The sequence below is a fragment of the Oncorhynchus kisutch genome, linkage group LG23 (genome assembly GCF_002021735.2).
Source record: "Oncorhynchus kisutch isolate 150728-3 linkage group LG23, Okis_V2, whole genome shotgun sequence".
Lineage (NCBI taxonomy): Eukaryota > Metazoa > Chordata > Actinopteri > Salmoniformes > Salmonidae > Oncorhynchus > Oncorhynchus kisutch.
The window spans coordinates 38,116,496-38,133,201 of record NC_034196.2 but is presented as its reverse complement, the minus strand read 5'-3'; the positions used below and the strand labels follow the sequence as shown (position 1 = coordinate 38,133,201).

The 16,706-nt window shown below is 43.0% G+C and overlaps 1 protein-coding gene across 3 annotated transcripts; it reads right to left on the bottom strand.

Annotated features, from left to right (window-relative positions):
- Positions 1-340: 340 nt before the first annotated feature.
- lg23h5orf63 (linkage group 23 C5orf63 homolog) lies at positions 341-16,475 on the bottom strand. 3 transcript variants are annotated; one of them, XR_004205056.1, is made up of 4 exons: positions 4,591-4,631; positions 3,063-3,177; positions 2,837-2,893; positions 341-666 (listed from the first exon to the last, which is right to left on the bottom strand). XR_004205056.1 is itself a non-coding variant. In XM_020458028.2 (4 exons), the coding sequence occupies exons 1-4, from the start codon at positions 16,377-16,379 to the stop codon at positions 511-513; spliced, it is 360 nt and encodes a 119-aa protein (XP_020313617.1). In that variant the 5' UTR covers positions 16,380-16,475; the 3' UTR covers positions 341-510. The 3 variants fall into 3 exon arrangements, 2 of the variants coding, with proteins under 2 accessions (XP_020313617.1, XP_020313618.1); XM_020458028.2 differs by lacking the exon at positions 4,591-4,631 and adding an exon at positions 16,363-16,475 and having other exon boundaries at positions 341-681; XM_020458029.2 differs by having other exon boundaries at positions 341-681; positions 4,591-4,669.
- Positions 16,476-16,706: the final 231 nt, after the last annotated feature.

Sequence of the window (16,706 nt, the reverse complement as noted above, 5' to 3'; positions counted from 1 at the left end):
TAGGCAAGTCAGTTAGGAACAAATTCTTATTTTAAATGACGGCCTACCCCAGCCAAACCCGGATGACGCTGGGCCACTCGGGAGCCAGTAGGCCTTAACTGTATATTTAAAGATGGAATGCTTAGTTCCTACTTTCATTTTTGGACCTATAAAATAATGATATATATATATATATATATATATATATATATATACACACATTTTTGAAGAATAGAACTTATAAATGCCTCATGAACTTTGTTCAACAGTCACACTCCATGAGAACCCAAAATAGAAGCTTAGTTTACTCCCAATAATTGTAAACAATGTAAATGCAAACAAACACTGAATAGCCTTAAAAAAATGGTTAAAACTATCATTTTAATATCATGCATGGTCTGACCTTGCATCCATATCTCTGTCCATGAATTTGAGCGTGGTTATAGTGCCCATCCCACAGCTCTTAACCAAAACACAGGTGGGGTGACCTGGATTCTAGCTTTAAGAAGGCTACACTATTGCAAAGTAATTTTATTGTTGTTCTTCATCCACTTCAGCCAACCGTTTCTCCAGGAGTGAAGTGCTAACTCGGTGCATCATTAGAAACTGTCCATTCAGATGGAAGACTGGGATGTCGTATTTGTATCTGTCCCACCAAATTTTGTTCTCCGGCAGTGTGATATCTACCTGCAGAAAAATATACTGTAAATAACAGAAATAAGAGAAGACATTCATTAGTAAATTGACCTTTTCATAATACACTGAGTATACCAAACATTAGACACATCTTCCGAATATGGAGTTGCACCGCCCCCTTTTTGCCCTCAGAACAGCCTCAATTCGTCGGGGCCTGGACTCTCCAATGTGTCCAGCGTTCCACAGAGAAGCTGGCACATGGTAACTACTATGCTTCCCACAGTTGCGTCAAGTTGGCTGGATGTCCTTTGGGTGGTGGACCATTCTCGATATACACAGGAAACTGTTGAGCGTAAAAAGCCCAGCAGTGTTGCCGTTCTTGACACAAACCAGGGCACATGGTACATACTACCATACCCCGTTCAAAGGAACTTCAATCTTTTGTCTTGCCCATTCACACATACACAATCCATGTCTCAAAGCGTACAAATCCTTCTTTAACCTGTCTAATGCCTTTCATGTACACTGATTTAAGTGGATTTAACAAGTGACATCAATAAGGGATCATTGCTTTCACCTGGAATCACCTGGTCAGTCTATGTCATGGAAAGAGCAGGTGTTCTTAATGTTTTGTACACTCAGTGCATTCGGAAAGTATTCAGACCACTTTACTTTTTACACATTTTGGTACGTTACAGCCTTACTCTAAAATTGATTAAATTGTTTTCTTTCCACGTCAATCTACACACAATACCCCATAATGACAAAGCAAAAAAAGGTATTTTGAAATGTTTGAAAATGTTTGTTTTTTTTATTCCCAAAAATATCACATTTAAATAGGTATTCAGACCCTATACTCAGTACTTTGTTGAAGTACCTTTGGCAGCAATTACAGCATCGAGTCTTCTTGGGTATGACGCTACAAGCTTGGCACACCTGTATTTGGGGAGTTTCTCCCATTCTTCTCTGCAGATCCTCTCAAGCTCTGTCAGGTTGGATTGGGAGCATCGCTGCACAGCTATTTTCAGGTCTCTCCAGAGAGGTTAGATCGGGTTCAAGTCCGGGCTCTGGCTGGGCCACTCAAGGACATTCAGATACTTGTCCCAAAGCCACTCCTGCATTGTCTTGGCTGTTTGCTTAGGGTCATTGCCCTGTTGGAAGGTGAACCTTCACCCCAGTCTGAGGTCCTCAGCGCTCTGGAGCAGGTTTTCATCAAGGATCTCTCTGTACTTTGATCCGTTTATCTTTCCCTCGATCCTGACTAATGTCCCAGTCCCTGCTGCTGAAAAACATTCCTCACCATAGGGATGGTGCCAGGTTTCCTCCAGACGTTCCGCTTGGCATTTAGGCCAAAGAGTTCAATCTTGGTTTCATCAGACCCGAGAATCTTGTTTCTTATGGTCTGGGAGTCCTTCAGATGACCTTTGGCAAACTCCAAGCAGGCTCTCATGTGCCTTTTACTGAGGAGTGGCTTCCGTCTGGCCACTCTACCATAAAGGCCTGAATGGTGGAGTGCTGCAGAGATGGTTGTCCTTCTGTAAGGTTCTCACATCTCCACAGAGGAACTCTTGAGCTCTGTCAAAGTGACCATTGGGTTCTTGGTCACCTCCCTGACCAAGGCCCTTCTCCCCCGATTGATTGGTTGGGCAGGGCGGCCAGCTCTAGGAAAAGTCTTGGTGGTTCCAAACTTCTTCCATTTAAGAATGATGTCGGCCACTGTGTTCTTGGGGACCTTCAATGCTGCAGAAATGTTTTGGTACCCTTCCCCAGATCTGTGCCCCGACACAATCCTGTCTCGACTCTCTAAGGACAATTCCCTCGACCTCATGGCTTGGTTTTTGCATTGACATGCACTGTCAACTGTGGGACCTTATATAGACAGGTGTATGCCTTTCGAAATCATGTCCAATCAATTTAATTTACCACAGGTGGACTCCAACCAAGTTGTAGAAACATCTCAAGGATGATCAATGGAAACAGGATGCACCTGAGCTTAATTTCAAGTCTCATAGCAAAGGATTTGAATACTTATGGATATTTACTTTGTCATTATGGGGTATTGTGTATAGATTGATGAGGGGGGAAAAAACAATTTAATCCATTTTTGAAACGGGCTGTAATGTAATAAAATGTGGAAAAAGTCAAGGTGCCATTTAGCAGACACTTATCCAATTGTTCAGCAAACATTTAAGGTGCATTTTTCTGAGAAACATAACCTCACCCTGTGTTTGTATGGTTCAAGGACTTCTTTTGCTTCATCACACAATGGGCATGGATCCTGGAAAATTGTTAAATACATATATCAGTAGTGCTAACTAATGCATTCATCACTTTTCCTATAAAAAACACACAAAAAATGTGTCAAGCAAAACCACTAATATGAACATAATTAATTAAAAATATGAATATTATCTGATTAATTTAAATGACTCGACAATTCACATTACCTTGGTAAAAAGTGTTAATGTAGGTAAGTACTTTTGGGAGAAGAGTCTTCTAAGCAGATGAGCAGAACTCTTTGTCCTGTGGAGAGTCCTCGGCAAGACCAAATGCATTGTCTGTCTGCAAAGTAGACAATTACTGCATCAGACATGTAGGCTTGGCACTACTTTATATGCTCTCTGTTACCTGGAGTTGCATGACAAATGGTCCAGGTACACAAGTACAATGCCCACTACAGTAAATGGTGACCCCAACGTGATATATCATTAGGAAATTGTGGATTATTTTCATAACTTTGGAAGTTCGGTAAACGGCGATTGGATACTTAGGAGTATTCTTGATTACTCGGAATGTCCGGTTCAGGTCGTATCCTTCATATTTGCATCCGTGGGTCCGTAGGAAGTTTAGATGATTTATTCCATTAGATTCCCTGATATATAATGAATACACATCCTATGTAATGAATAACCTTTTTAAGTTGAGGGAATCTCGTATTCTTGAGTTAGCTCAAATGCAGATCAAGAAAAATAATAATGGTCTTAACATTAATTCGACAAGTGATGAAATACTTGATTAGGCTGCTAATATTTAGGCTGCTAATGAATGTCTTAGGCTGCTAATGAAAGGTCTATTTGACCGGAACGTTACATGTTTATTAATGTTCTCTCTGCACTGTGTGCTGGAGCACCTATTCTAGTTTTCACTTTTCCCAACCTGTGACCTGTGCGTATTTTTGATTTATTTTTCTACTTATTTCTGAGTGAAAGTGTGTTGTCTGTCCAGAGCTGAAGGTTGGTGAGCTGTTTCTTAACCAGATGGAAGAAAATTAGCTATGGTCCAGCATTGAATGCCTTGTAATGCTTGTTAATGCTTTATAACTTAAGCTTGATGCCTTGTATGTAATCCCTTCATTTTCCAAAGTAATTAAATACACTTGTATTTAGGATTCCATTCTCAGACATTTATTGATTGCTTATTAGTGTAACTCAAATATATTGTTCTTCCATATTGCTAAATCATCTTTATGGAGTCAGATAAACATTTTAATTGGCTAATTGCTTAGTCTTATTACTAGTCACATGTGAGGTATTTATACTATCATATATACTGTATATACACATGTCAAAAATATTAGGGCTACAGACATTCAGATATTCTTGTATTTCAAAAGCATTTCGATTGCTATAATGACCTCTCTTTGCATTGTGAAGGGTGACCAGAGTATTAAGACAGCCATATTTCCTCTCAAATTTCTCCACATATAAATCTAAAGCACTGGGTAAATCTGTCAGAAATCAACAAATTTTTTTAAACAGTAGCGCCGATTGCGTAGGATGTCGCTCTCGTGTTTGGCTGCAATGTGTATTTTTAGCGTAGACCTGTGCCTTGAGGTAGTAAATAAACCTACCTCTGTATCTATGTTTATGTTTCTCTATGAAATGTTTTTATCCAGTATACAAATGTATGCACGTCAAAAGCCTGGCAGTATTTGACTTATTTGTGTAAAAGAGTAGAGTTTATGAAATATCTCACCTATGAGAGGACAACCAGGCGTGACAAAACAGAGGAAAAAGAAACGCAAATGTAGGTGATACCTATTGGTTGACTGTCATTTTACTTCCTGCTCATGAGAGTGCCACTATTGGACAATTTTCTGTCCATCAAATAAAGTTAAACGAACACGCGGCAGTATTGTGGAAACGTGTACAATCAGCGGTTACAAAGTTTCCATTCATAAAATGACAAATGACAGTCAGATAGATGGGTGCCCCCATTTGTTAAACAGTAGCAAGTGTTTAGCCTTTTGTTTTTTGTATATGACAAACCTTCATTTGCAGTGCATTTCTTTTCCAATCAATATTGATAATGGACATAATTTGGAAATGGGTATTACTTGCATTATATAGTATTAACAAATAATACTATTTTACAGTGATGACCTATATCCTAGATATTCATACAGTATGTAAACCCCCTCAAAACAATCCTGGTATTGAAAATATGTCAGCTGAAGGCTCACTGTCTGCACTGAAATATACAATAATAATAACAAAGACCTTTTGAATGTTGACAACTAAGCGAGGTCAAGCCCCATCATTTGACACTCACACAAACACGCACACACACACGCTTTTACCTTATTACACATGTACTACATTTAGTAAACAAATGTCAAAGAGTCAGTAGCCTAATAACACCTCATTTATTTTTTATTTATTTTATTTTTTCACTTTATTTAACCAGGTAGGCTAGTTGAGAACAAGTTCTCATTTGCAACTGCGACCTGGCCAAGATAAAGCATATCATTCTTTATGCAGTTATTTTGGGGTTGGATGATCAAGGTGTGCCACACTGAATCCAACCTCAGCGTAAATACAACAATCTGAAACAAATAACTAATGATTTGGTGCGGCTAATCCACTAGTACCGAAAACCTGACTCTAGGCAACAGTGACCAATCAGGTTGGTTTTCGAGACTACTAATGCACAGCATGGAGTTTGTTTGGCTGCTGAGAACGTGCAACAGTGACCAGTCAGGTTGGGTTTTCGAGACTACTAATGCACAGCATGGAGTTTGTTTGGCTGCTGAGAGCGTGCAACAGTGACCAGTCAGGTTGGGTTTTCGAGACTACTAATGCACAGCATGGAGTTTGTTTGGCTGCTGAGAGCATGCAGCCACTGCCAGTGTCATGGACGAGACAGTGCGGCTCTCAAACTGTGTGAGCGAGGAATTTAGCCCTCCAAAGCCTGCTGCTTTTAATGGAGTAGAGTAATATAACACAATGTATATTGATCTGATGAAACATTTTAAGCCTTTCCACCTTCATCATCACCTGTATCCATTATGTTACTAGGACAACGGACTAGGACAGTTGTCATTTGATTGTGCCTTTACAGATTACACATGTAGCCATAGACTATTCATTCGTGCAATATGGAATAATTCTCATCAATGGCTAATTTACACCCAGGTGTGCATGGACAGTCATTTCAAAAGTTATGAACATGTATTGTGAGGAGTGAGGCAGACATCTTTAAAAAAACTTAAAGTTGACATAATATATGTCCACAAGTGCAGAACTTATGTCCGTCTTTTAGCAGTATGAGGTTTGGTTGTGTCTCCTGTAGGCCTCTTTGCCAAACAGAATATTTAGGCTGCTAATGAATGTCTTAGGCTGCTAATGAATGTCTTAGGCTGCTAATGAATGTCTTAGGCTGCTAATGAATGTCTTAGGCTGCTAATGAATGTCTTAGGCTGCTAATGAATGTCTTAGGCTGCTAATGAATGTCTTAGGCTCCTGCTAATGAATGTCTTAGGCTGCTAATGAATGTCTTAGGCTGCTAATGAATGTCTTAGGCTGCTAATGAATGTCTTAGGCTGCTGCTAATGAATGTCTTAGGCTGCTAATGAATGTCTTAGGCTGCTAATGAATGTCTTAGGCTGCTAATGAATGTCTTCGGCTGCTAATGAATGTCTTAGGCTGCTAATGAATGTCTTAGGCTGCTAATGAATGTCTTAGGCTGCTAATGAATGTCTTAGGCTGCTAATGAATGTCTTAGGCTGCTAATGAATGTCTTAGGCTGCTAATGAATGTCTTAGGCTGCTAATGAATGTCTTAGGCTGCTAATGAATGTCTTAGGCTGCTAATGAATGTCTTAGGCTGCTGCTAATGAATGTCTTAGGCTGCTAATGAATGTCTTAGGCTGCTAATGAATGTCTTAGGCTGCTAATGAATGTCTTAGGCTGCTGCTAATGAATGTCTTCGGCTGCTAATGAATGTCTTAGGCTGCTAATGAATGTCTTAGGCTGCTAATGAATGTCTTCGGCTGCTAATGAATGTCTTAGGCTGCTAATGAATGTCTTAGGCTGCTAATGAATGTCTTAGGCTGCTAATGAATGTCTTAGGCTGCTAATGAATGTCTTAGGCTGCTAATGAATGTCTTAGGCTGCTAATGAATGTCTTAGGCTGCTAATGAATGTCTTAGGCTGCTAATGAATGTCTTAGGCTGCTAATGAATGTCTTAGGCTGCTAATGAATGTCTTAGGCTGCTAATGAATGTCTTAGGCTGCTAATGAAAGGTGTCTTTGACCGGAACGTTACTTGTTTATTAATGTTCTCTCTGCACTGTGTGCTGGAGCACCCATTCTAGTTTTCACTTTTCCCAACCTGACACTTCAGGTGTGCACGTTTTAATTTTTACTCTCTTATTTGTGAGTGAAAGTGTGTTGTCTATCCAGAGCTGAAGGTTTGAGAGCAGCTTCTTAACCAGATGGAAGAATAAGATGAGCTATGGTCCAGCACAGAGAAAATGCCGCAACACAGGATGTGAAAAGTCAGAGCTGTCTATTCTGTAAGGCTCTGTGCTAAACTGTACTACCATCTATAGGATTTTAAAAGCAACAGCACATGAAACTCAATATCATGAATGCAAGATTATAAATGTGACACATTTTCAATTTATGTTTCGTGGCAGGCTTTAAATCCAAAGGACACAATGGATTTCACAAGGACATGAGGTAACCTACCGGATCAGGGTTCACACAAGTCCCTCTATATTTCACACTCTAGGTGGAAGACCTACACACATTCTTGGATGCCATCTGACACTGGGCAAGCAACCTATACCGTGAGGATGCCTTCAAGGACCTAGTCATACACTTTGAGGAGATGGGCAACCACTCTGTCATCTGCTCTCTCTTGTAGATCATAATTAGACAAATATAATATAGGAGCCTACTTGTTATGGGAGAACACTGGAAAAATATTGAAATAAAATTCTCTGAAGTATAGTGTCTCAATTTATATTTCTCACAAATGCACATGGTTTGTAATGATGTTTTCAGTGTATGTGGTTGAAGATGTTGGTAATGGAGATAACTGTTCTCTGTCTTGTCCTCTCTGCCCATGTCACATGGCATTAGAACTGCTTGAGGCCAATACAGCAGATTGTCATGTTGCCTCGTGAGCCACCCGTATCGGTTGACAGTGAAGACACGTCATGTAACTTACTGCTTCAGTGAAACAGACAGACACAGAGAGAGAATGGTCCAAATACACTACTTTAGACCATGCTACTATTGAATGTCTTAGCAAAGGTCTCTTTGACTGTACTAATGTGCTGGAGTACTACAAAATGAATCATCCTGGGTCGTGTTCAGTAAGACACACCGTAGACAAACTGTAAACAAACAAAAAATATTTCTTAATTGGACAAGCCACCAAAAATATAATTTGATGCATAGTGAACATGACCCTCCTTAAACAGTATCCAGAAACAGCTTACCTCACTGAATGTGGCCACAATTCACTATAGATGGGGTCTGTGCATCAACAATGTTACATTATGGGAAATGTAGTCAAATCTTAGCCCAACGAAGAGGAGGAGCCTATTAATTGGTATTCAAGTTCCTCCCTCTTGCTGTTCTAACTTTGCTAAAAGATGGCTATTTTCTCAGTAAACTGTGTTGCTTAGGGTGTCCATCATTCTTCCAGGCACGTCAACAGAATGTCAAGCAGAGGACAGATTAATGTTTTCCAGCAGACAAAACATACTTCAGGATGAAACGACGTTTGTGGAAGAATCCGTGATCGTCGCTTTGCTTCACGCAACGAATGACTGTGGAGATGAATGGGAGCTACAATGAACCAGCTCCTTAGGAGAAACTACAAGAAGGGAAAGGATTTGTCCGATAATTTGGCACGATTATGATCATTGGTTCTGTTTGTTTTACAAATACACTGTTTGGAACTGTTGACACTAAAATACAGGCCAAATAAAGACCACCTGCTCCACAGAAATTCATACTATCTTGTGTGAGCCTTATTGACAGTAGGCCTAAAGAATACATTGTTTCTGAGATTTGGCAAATGGCAGTGGCGAATGACATCATAAATGCACTTATTGAAAAACAACATTGTGCTGCACTGTTTGATTCAGTTGACCACAAGCTGTTGCTAGTCAGACTCAGTAACATTGGTCTCAATGGGTCCTCCATCTTTAGTAACACTATATGGGATTTTATTTGATATAAGATATACATATGTGCTAATTAAATAAAGTAATTAATTGTAGTGCCTTAGAGCCTTATCTAACAACTAGTTGCGAGAATGTAATAGTTTGTCTCTGCCACTGAGGGGGGCATATACACTCTAACAGAAGCAGGAAGAGAGTTAAAGACAGTTATAGATATTAGGAAGTTCAGTCATTCGATTTGGGGCCTTGGTCCTTGACACACACATTGTGCATTGGTACCATATAACATATGGAGACACATACCCAGAAATGGATTCTCATCTTGTCATGTATTGTCATATTATGTCTTGTTCCTGTTCTTTCTCTTCACTCCGTTTCCCTCTGCTGGTCGTATTAGGTTACCTTCTCTTCCTCTCCTTCCCCCAGCTGTTCCTCATCTTCTCTAACTACCTCGTTCACTCTTTTCCCACCTGTTCCCTTTTTCCCTCTGATTAGGTCTCTATTTCTCTCTCTGTTCCTGCTTCTTTCTTTGTCAGATTCTCGTTTGAGTTTCTCATGCCAGAACCAAACTATCGTCTTGTTTGCTTCACCCTTGTCCCATCCTGTCGGAATCTGCCTGTTCTTCTGACGCTACGTGTGATCAGGTACCTCTGTCCGCTACGACCCACGCCTACCCAGAGAGACCAGCAGTCTGTCGCCGCAACCCAGCTATTCTCCTCTGCTGCTAAGAAGGGGACTCTTTTGTAAATATCAGAAGGACTTTCTGTTTCATTTGTCGCCCTCTCTGAGGGTTGTCTATTTTGCCATTTTCTACATCTGAAGAGGATCTATGTCTTCCCTGTGTTTTTACATTAAAGGACTCTGTTTTTGTTAAACTGCTTTTGGGTCCTCACTCAAGTGCACAACACATCTCTCCCTCCTCCTCATCTTCTCCAGACTCTCAGGTTAGGGTAACAAGTTATTTAGGGGGATATTATGGGGGATATTTTTTTTTAAATGAAAGGGTAACATGTTTCTATGAAGTGCTGAAGTTGAGGTCAGGGACTGAGACTGGACACATGCTGAAACTCTGAAGACAGGAGCAGTAGCTTGTCTTATCAATAACACTTTCTGTATTATGTGTGTTAGAGTCCAGATGGAATGTTATTTTTCTGCTGTGAGAATTTGGTTGGATTCCAATCTAATGTGTTTTCTGTTGTCTACAGGTGCTTATCGTGTGTCTGTACAGACAGGAGGCTCCACCACCATCCCATGTCACTATGTTCAGAAATATAAAACCCATGTGAAATACCTGTGTAAAGGAGATAATTTGTATAGTTGCTCCCCTGTTGTACCTGCTGACCCTCCCAAGAGCATAGATAAGTCCTCAATCTCTGACATCAACCGGCAAACAATCACTGTGACCATGACTGATCTGGAGCCAGAGGAATCTGTACATTACTGGTGTGTTGTGGAGATCAATGGTGGACAAAATGTCTGGATAGAAAGGTTCCACCTATCTGTCACTCCAAGTAAGATCTCTGCAACTCATCCAAATGATTACATGACTGGTGCTCTGGTTTCATTTACTGGTATCACTACTATTGTTCAATTTGACATGAGGAAAGTTGTTAAAGTTGCTATATGTCTACTTTCTGTTCTCTATACATTATGATTGATTTGTTGGACTTTCTGTCCAAAAATGATGCCAAAAAATTAATCCATGCTTTTGTCACTTCTAGGTTAGACTACTGCACTGCTCTACTTTCCGGCTACCCGGATAAAGCACTAAATAAACTTCAGTTAGTGCTAAATACGGCTGCTAGAATCCTGACTAGAACCACAAAAATGTATCATATTACTCCAGTGCTAGCCTCTCTACACTGGCTTCTTGTCAAAGCAAGGGCTGATTTCAAGGTTTTACTGCTAACCTACAAAGCATTACATGGGCTTGCTCCTACCTATCTCTCTGATTTGGTCCTGCCGTACATACCTACACGTACGCTACGGTCACAAGACGCAGGACTAATTGTCCCTAGAATTTCTAAGCAAACAGCTGGAGGAAGGGCTTTCTCCTATAGAGCTCAATTTTTATGGAACGGTCTGCCTACCCATGTCAGAGACGCAAACTCGGTCTCAACCTTTAAGTCTTTACTGAAGACTCGTCTCTTCAGTGGGTCATATGATTGAGTGTTGTCACGTTCTTTCAAAATCGAACCCAGAAGCAGACCAGGACAAGGAGAGTAGGAAGAAGGTGAGTATTTATTTACAAGTGAATGTGAATGGGTAGATATATCCAGGTGGCGTAGCGGGCAGCGGTGGTGAGTTGACGGGAGTAAATAGGTGGATCCAATGGGGTAGCGGAATCCGACGATGACCAGGCGGGAATGGGGTAAATGATCCGGGTGAGTAACTGAAGACAGAACAAACGGAGGTAAGTTTAAGGCAAGCAATACGTAAAAAACAACAAAACAAATTCTATCCAACTTGAGGCTGATACTATGGCACAACATACTGTTCATGGCTAACGATCCGGCAGGGAATGGATGTCAGGTCAGAGCTTTTGAAGGGGAGAGGTGATGATCAGGACAGGTGTGCAGATTACTGATGGGATACAGGTGCGGTGAACATCGATCTCCCAACAAGCTAATTCGCCCGGCAACCAGACAGGGTGCGTTCCAGGACACCGGAAACACCGGAACACCGGTGACACACTCCAGGACAGAAACACAGGCAAACAGCGGAACACCGAAAACACCAGAACACCGGAAACACACTCCAGGACAGAAACACAGGCAAACAGCGGGATTTGTGACAGTACCCCCCCTCCGACGAACGCCACCGGGCGGACTACCTGGAGCGCCAGGGTGGAGGCGGTAGAAGTCACGAAGCAGGTCGTCATCAAGGATCTGACGCCGAGGAATCCAACTCCTCTCCTCTCTCCTTCCCAATCCACGAGATATTGGAAACCTCGACCCCGCTGTCTGGAATCCATTATGCGGCGCACCGTGTAGGCAGGACCACCTCCGATCATCCGAGGAGGAGGGGGACGAGGAGGAGGGGGCAACAGAGGACTGAGGAGAACCGGCTTGAGGCAGGAGACATGAAAGGTGGGGTGTACTCGAAGCGTTGCCGGCAATTTGAGTCGGACCACAACAGGGTTAATGATTCTCTCCACCACAAACGGACCAATGAACTTTGGTGACAGTTTCCTCGACTCAGTCCGTAGAGGAAGATCCCGTGTAGCCAACCAAACCTTATCTCCAATTGTATAAGCGGGAGCAGGAATACGGCGACGATTCGCCTGGATCTGATACCGGTCAGAAACTCTAAGGAGGACCTTCCTGGCCCGATGCCAGGTCCGGTGGCAACGACGAATGTGGGCCTGGACAGAAGGAACCGAAAGATCCCTCTCCTGAGAAGGAAACAAGGGAGGTTGGTATCCGTACAGGCATTGGAAGGGGGACATCCCAGTGGCAGATGAAGGAAGGGTATTATGGGCATACTCGACCCAGGGTAATTGAGATGACCAAGAGGTGGGATCAGAGGAGACAAGACAACGCAGCGTGGACTCCATATTCTGGTTGGCTCTCTCCGCCTGACCATTAGATTGTGGGTGAAATCCAGAAGTGAGACTGACTGTAGCTCCAATGGCCAAACAGAAGGATCTCCAGACAGCAGAGGTAAACTGAGGACCACGGTCAGAAACAATGTCACTGGGAAATCCGTGGACCCTGAAAACCTCCCTAACCAGGATCTCGGACGTCTCCGTGGCAGATGGAAGCGTGGAGAGAGGGACAAAATGAGCAAACTTGCTGAATCTGTCCACAATGGTCAGAATAGTAAGGGGGCAATCCCGTGACAAAATCCAGGGCCAGATGAGGAATAGGTAGGGGGTGAAGAAGCCCAGAGCTGGGCCGATTGGTACTTTTGTTCTGAGCACAAACAGGACATGCGGCAACAAACCTCCGGGTATCTTCTCCCATGGCAGGCCACCAAAATCGTCTGCGCAGTAGCGCCATAGTCCGAGCAACACCAGGATGACAAGCTATCTTGCTGGCATGGGACCACTGAAGAACAGCAGAACGGACCGACTCAGGCACGAACAACCGACCGGGTGGACCGTTACCGGGGCCGGGCTGCGTCCGAAGGGCCGCCATCACATCCTCCTCAATCCTCCATGTAACGGCTCCCACGACAAGGTTCTGGGGAAGAATCGTCTCAGTCTTGGCCCCACTCTCATCCGTCTTGGAGAACATCCGGGACAAGGCGTCCGCTTTGCCGTTCTTCGACCCAGGTCGATTTTTTTTTTGAAGCGTCCAAAAAACAAAGCCCACCTGGCCTGACGGGAGTTGAGACGTTTAGCCGATTGCACGTAAGCCAGATTCTTGTGGTCAGTCCAGACCACAAACGGTTGCTCCGCTCCCTCCAACCAGTGACGCCACTCCTCCAAGGCAAGCTTCACAGCGAGAAGCTCCCGGTTACCCACATCGTAGTTTCTCTCAGCTGGTGAAAGACGACAAGAGTAGAAGGCGCAGGGATGGAGTTTACCGTCAGTGGAGCTACGCTGGGACAGGATGGCGCCCACCCCCACATCAGACGTGTCCACCTCAACAACAAACTGACGGGAAGTGTCAGGTTGAGAGAGAATCGGCGCGTTGGTGAATCGGCTCTTCAAGTTCAGAAATGCTGCCTCAGGAGTCTGCCTCAGGAGTCCAACAGAAAATTCTGGTGCAAGACGTCAGAGCAGTTAAAGGGGCGGCCACCCGGCTGTAATCACGGATAAACCTCCGATAGAAGTTTGCAAATCCCAGGAATCTCTGGAGCTGCAATCTCGTACCGGGCCGGGCCCAATCCCGAACCGCCCGAACCTTCTCTTGGTCCATCTTGATCTCACCCCTGGAGATGATGTACCCGAGGAAGGATGTAGTGTGGGCGTGAAAATCACACTTCTCTGCCTTCACAAACAGACGGTTCTCCAATAACCGCTGTAGGACCTGCTTAACATGCTGGATGTGGCTGGAAAGCTCCTTGGAGAAAATCAGGATGTCATCCAGGTAAACGAACACAAACAGACCGATCATATCCCTCAGCACGTCATTCACCAAACCTTGGAACACTGCTGGAGCATTGGAAAGTCCAAACGGCATCACCTGGTACTCGAAATGTCCCATAGGTGTATTGAATCCAGTCAACCACTCGTCCCCCTCTTTGATCCGAACCAGATGATACGCATTGCGTAGATCAAGCTTCGTAAACACAGTAGCACCCTGTAAAGAATCGAAAGCGGAGCTCATCAAGGGCAAGGGGTACTTGTTCTTGACCGTAATATCATTCAACCCCCGATAATCAATACACGGTCGAAGAGAGCCATCCTTCTTACTCACAAAAAAAAATCCAGCTCCCAGGGGTGATGACGAGGGACGAATGAGACCTGCAGCAAGAGACTCCTTTATGTAGGTCTCCAGGGCTTCCCGCTCAGGTCGAGAAATACTGTATAACCGTCCCTTGGGAAAGGCAGCTCCAGGGAACAGCTTAATTGTACAATCACAAGGTCGGTGGGGAGGAAGTGACTGAGCTTTCTGCTTACTGAACACCTCACCCAACTCGTGATATGTTTCAGGAACCAGGGACAAATCAGGAGGAGCAGACTCACTGACCCGACTGGGGACAGCATGAGAACAGGCAGTCCTGAGGCAGTTAGCATGGCACTCAATGCTCCAACTAGTTACCTTACCAGTCACCCAATCGAACGAAGGATTGTGTTCTCTTAGCCAGGGGTATCCAAGAACCAGAGGAACATGGGGGGAAGGCAAAATGAAAAAAGAAATAACCTCTGAATGATTCCCCGACAACAACATCTTAACCGGTTCAGTCCTCATAGTGATCCGTGCCAGAATACTGCCGTTGAGAGTGGTTGCTTAAATGGCTTCCGGTAATTGCTCCTTGGAAAGCCCCAGCTGTTCCACTAAGTCGGCATCAATGAAGCTGTCATCGGCACCTGAATCGATGAAAGCGTTAATCGCTAAACTCTGATTCTTATTTATGAGGGTAGCAGGAAAACGAGGTCTGACAGGGCTCTTGAGAGGTTGAAACTGGCTCGCTAACAAACCTCCCAAACTTAACGAGCCAAGCAGTTTAACGGGCGCTGAGGACATGTAATGTCCCGAGATGGAGATGTAATGGAGATGTAACGGAGATGTAATGTCCCGAGCTACCACAGTAGAGGCAGCTGTTGGTCTCACGTCTACTGTCACGGTGCTGACTTTTGCCCAATACCTGCAGCAAAAGCCTCTACCCCGTCCTCTGGCTAGGCAGAGTACTTTAGGATTTTAGTTACTTCGGTGTAACAAGGGCCTTGCCGTGCGGCCCTACCAACCTTCCTATGTATTCGTAATGGCCCTTCGCGTGAGTTGGGTTTGTTCCTTCTTTCACGTTGTCACTCCCTTATTTTCCGGTCTAGTATGAGGCCTTGGATAGATATACTCCTATTTAAATATTCTTAAGCGTTATGGATTCCTCCTATATTTCCTTACCCTCAAGTTATCTTTACCTATGTATATATCAATACCTAATAACAACTCTTAGTAGTTATTATGCTCGTCAGCTAGTAGTCACTCGGAAACTAGTATTGGTATATGTTTTGACTCTCTTAAAAATATATTATTGTCCACACAATGAAATATTCTTTAGTGCAATCACTTTAACCTATAACCAGGGTCACTTTCTGTTCAGTGAGAGTGTCAAAGGCGTTTGATCTCCAGATCGTTAATCTGGCCTAGTTCAAGCTTTTATTAATTAAGTCACTCTGTTTTTTGTCTTATACACATCATTACAATTCAATGGTTATACAGTTTCTCAATACAACAATAATGCTCAATCAATCCTTAATGCTTTAAGCTATGCCAGATAATATTGCAAAACTTTAAATGCGTTAACACTTCTAACACTATTGACTAAATAGCAAAAATAGTTCAATTACCTTAAATGCTCAGCCCCTTGGTCACTTTCCTGTAATCGGTATTATCACAGCACTAACGCTAGATTCCGAATTCTAATATCTTAATACACTTACAACTCTGTGTATGGACTCAATATATTGTAACTGTTACTTTGCTGTTTCCTTGTATTGCCAATCACATCTGTACCTGATGTCTCACTGAGTGACCGCCACTTTGTCTGTATTCAAGAGGTGTTTAGACCTCTGTTTTTCGTAGACTCAGTCTCGGGGTCACCAAATTCAACCAAGTATATTCAGATAGTGATCCAATAAGTACTTAGTCAAAATAATCAAATTCTCTAATATTGTTATAGTCTAACAAAAAGAGTATAGTGCAATAGTAAATTTACCTGTGATGATTCTCCATATGAAGTCTGTCTCATATGTTAACGAGGATCATGCTGTCTTATGATCTCTGTTCTCTTTATATATCTTTTTAAAGGGGAAGTTCCCACTGGGGCTGTAGACCTACGTAATCTTAGGCCTGTGTGTTAAACGGAAGCTTCCTATTATTACCCTTTAAGGTCATGCACTACTGACTCTCACATTGTTACATTGCTGCTTCCGTGTTACTGTTGGCTGATTCTACTCAATAATACCAGCTGGTTGTTTCTACCACTGGAGGTGGCGTAGGAGGTATGTCAAGCGTCAGCTGGGAGAAGTCTATGATAGGTATCTCCTCTGCTTCCCCCCG

What these genes read in the sequence shown, in the direction of transcription:
- lg23h5orf63 (XM_020458028.2), bottom strand. An exon ending in CATTAACACTTTTTACCAAG is followed by an intron (nt 2,894 to 3,062) that starts GTAATGTGAATT and finishes ACAATTTTCCAG; the next exon opens with GATCCATGCCCATTGTGTGA. An exon ending in TTGAACCATACAAACACAGG is followed by an intron (nt 682 to 2,836) that starts GTGAGGTTATGT and finishes TGTTATTTACAG; the next exon opens with TATATTTTTCTGCAGGTAGA.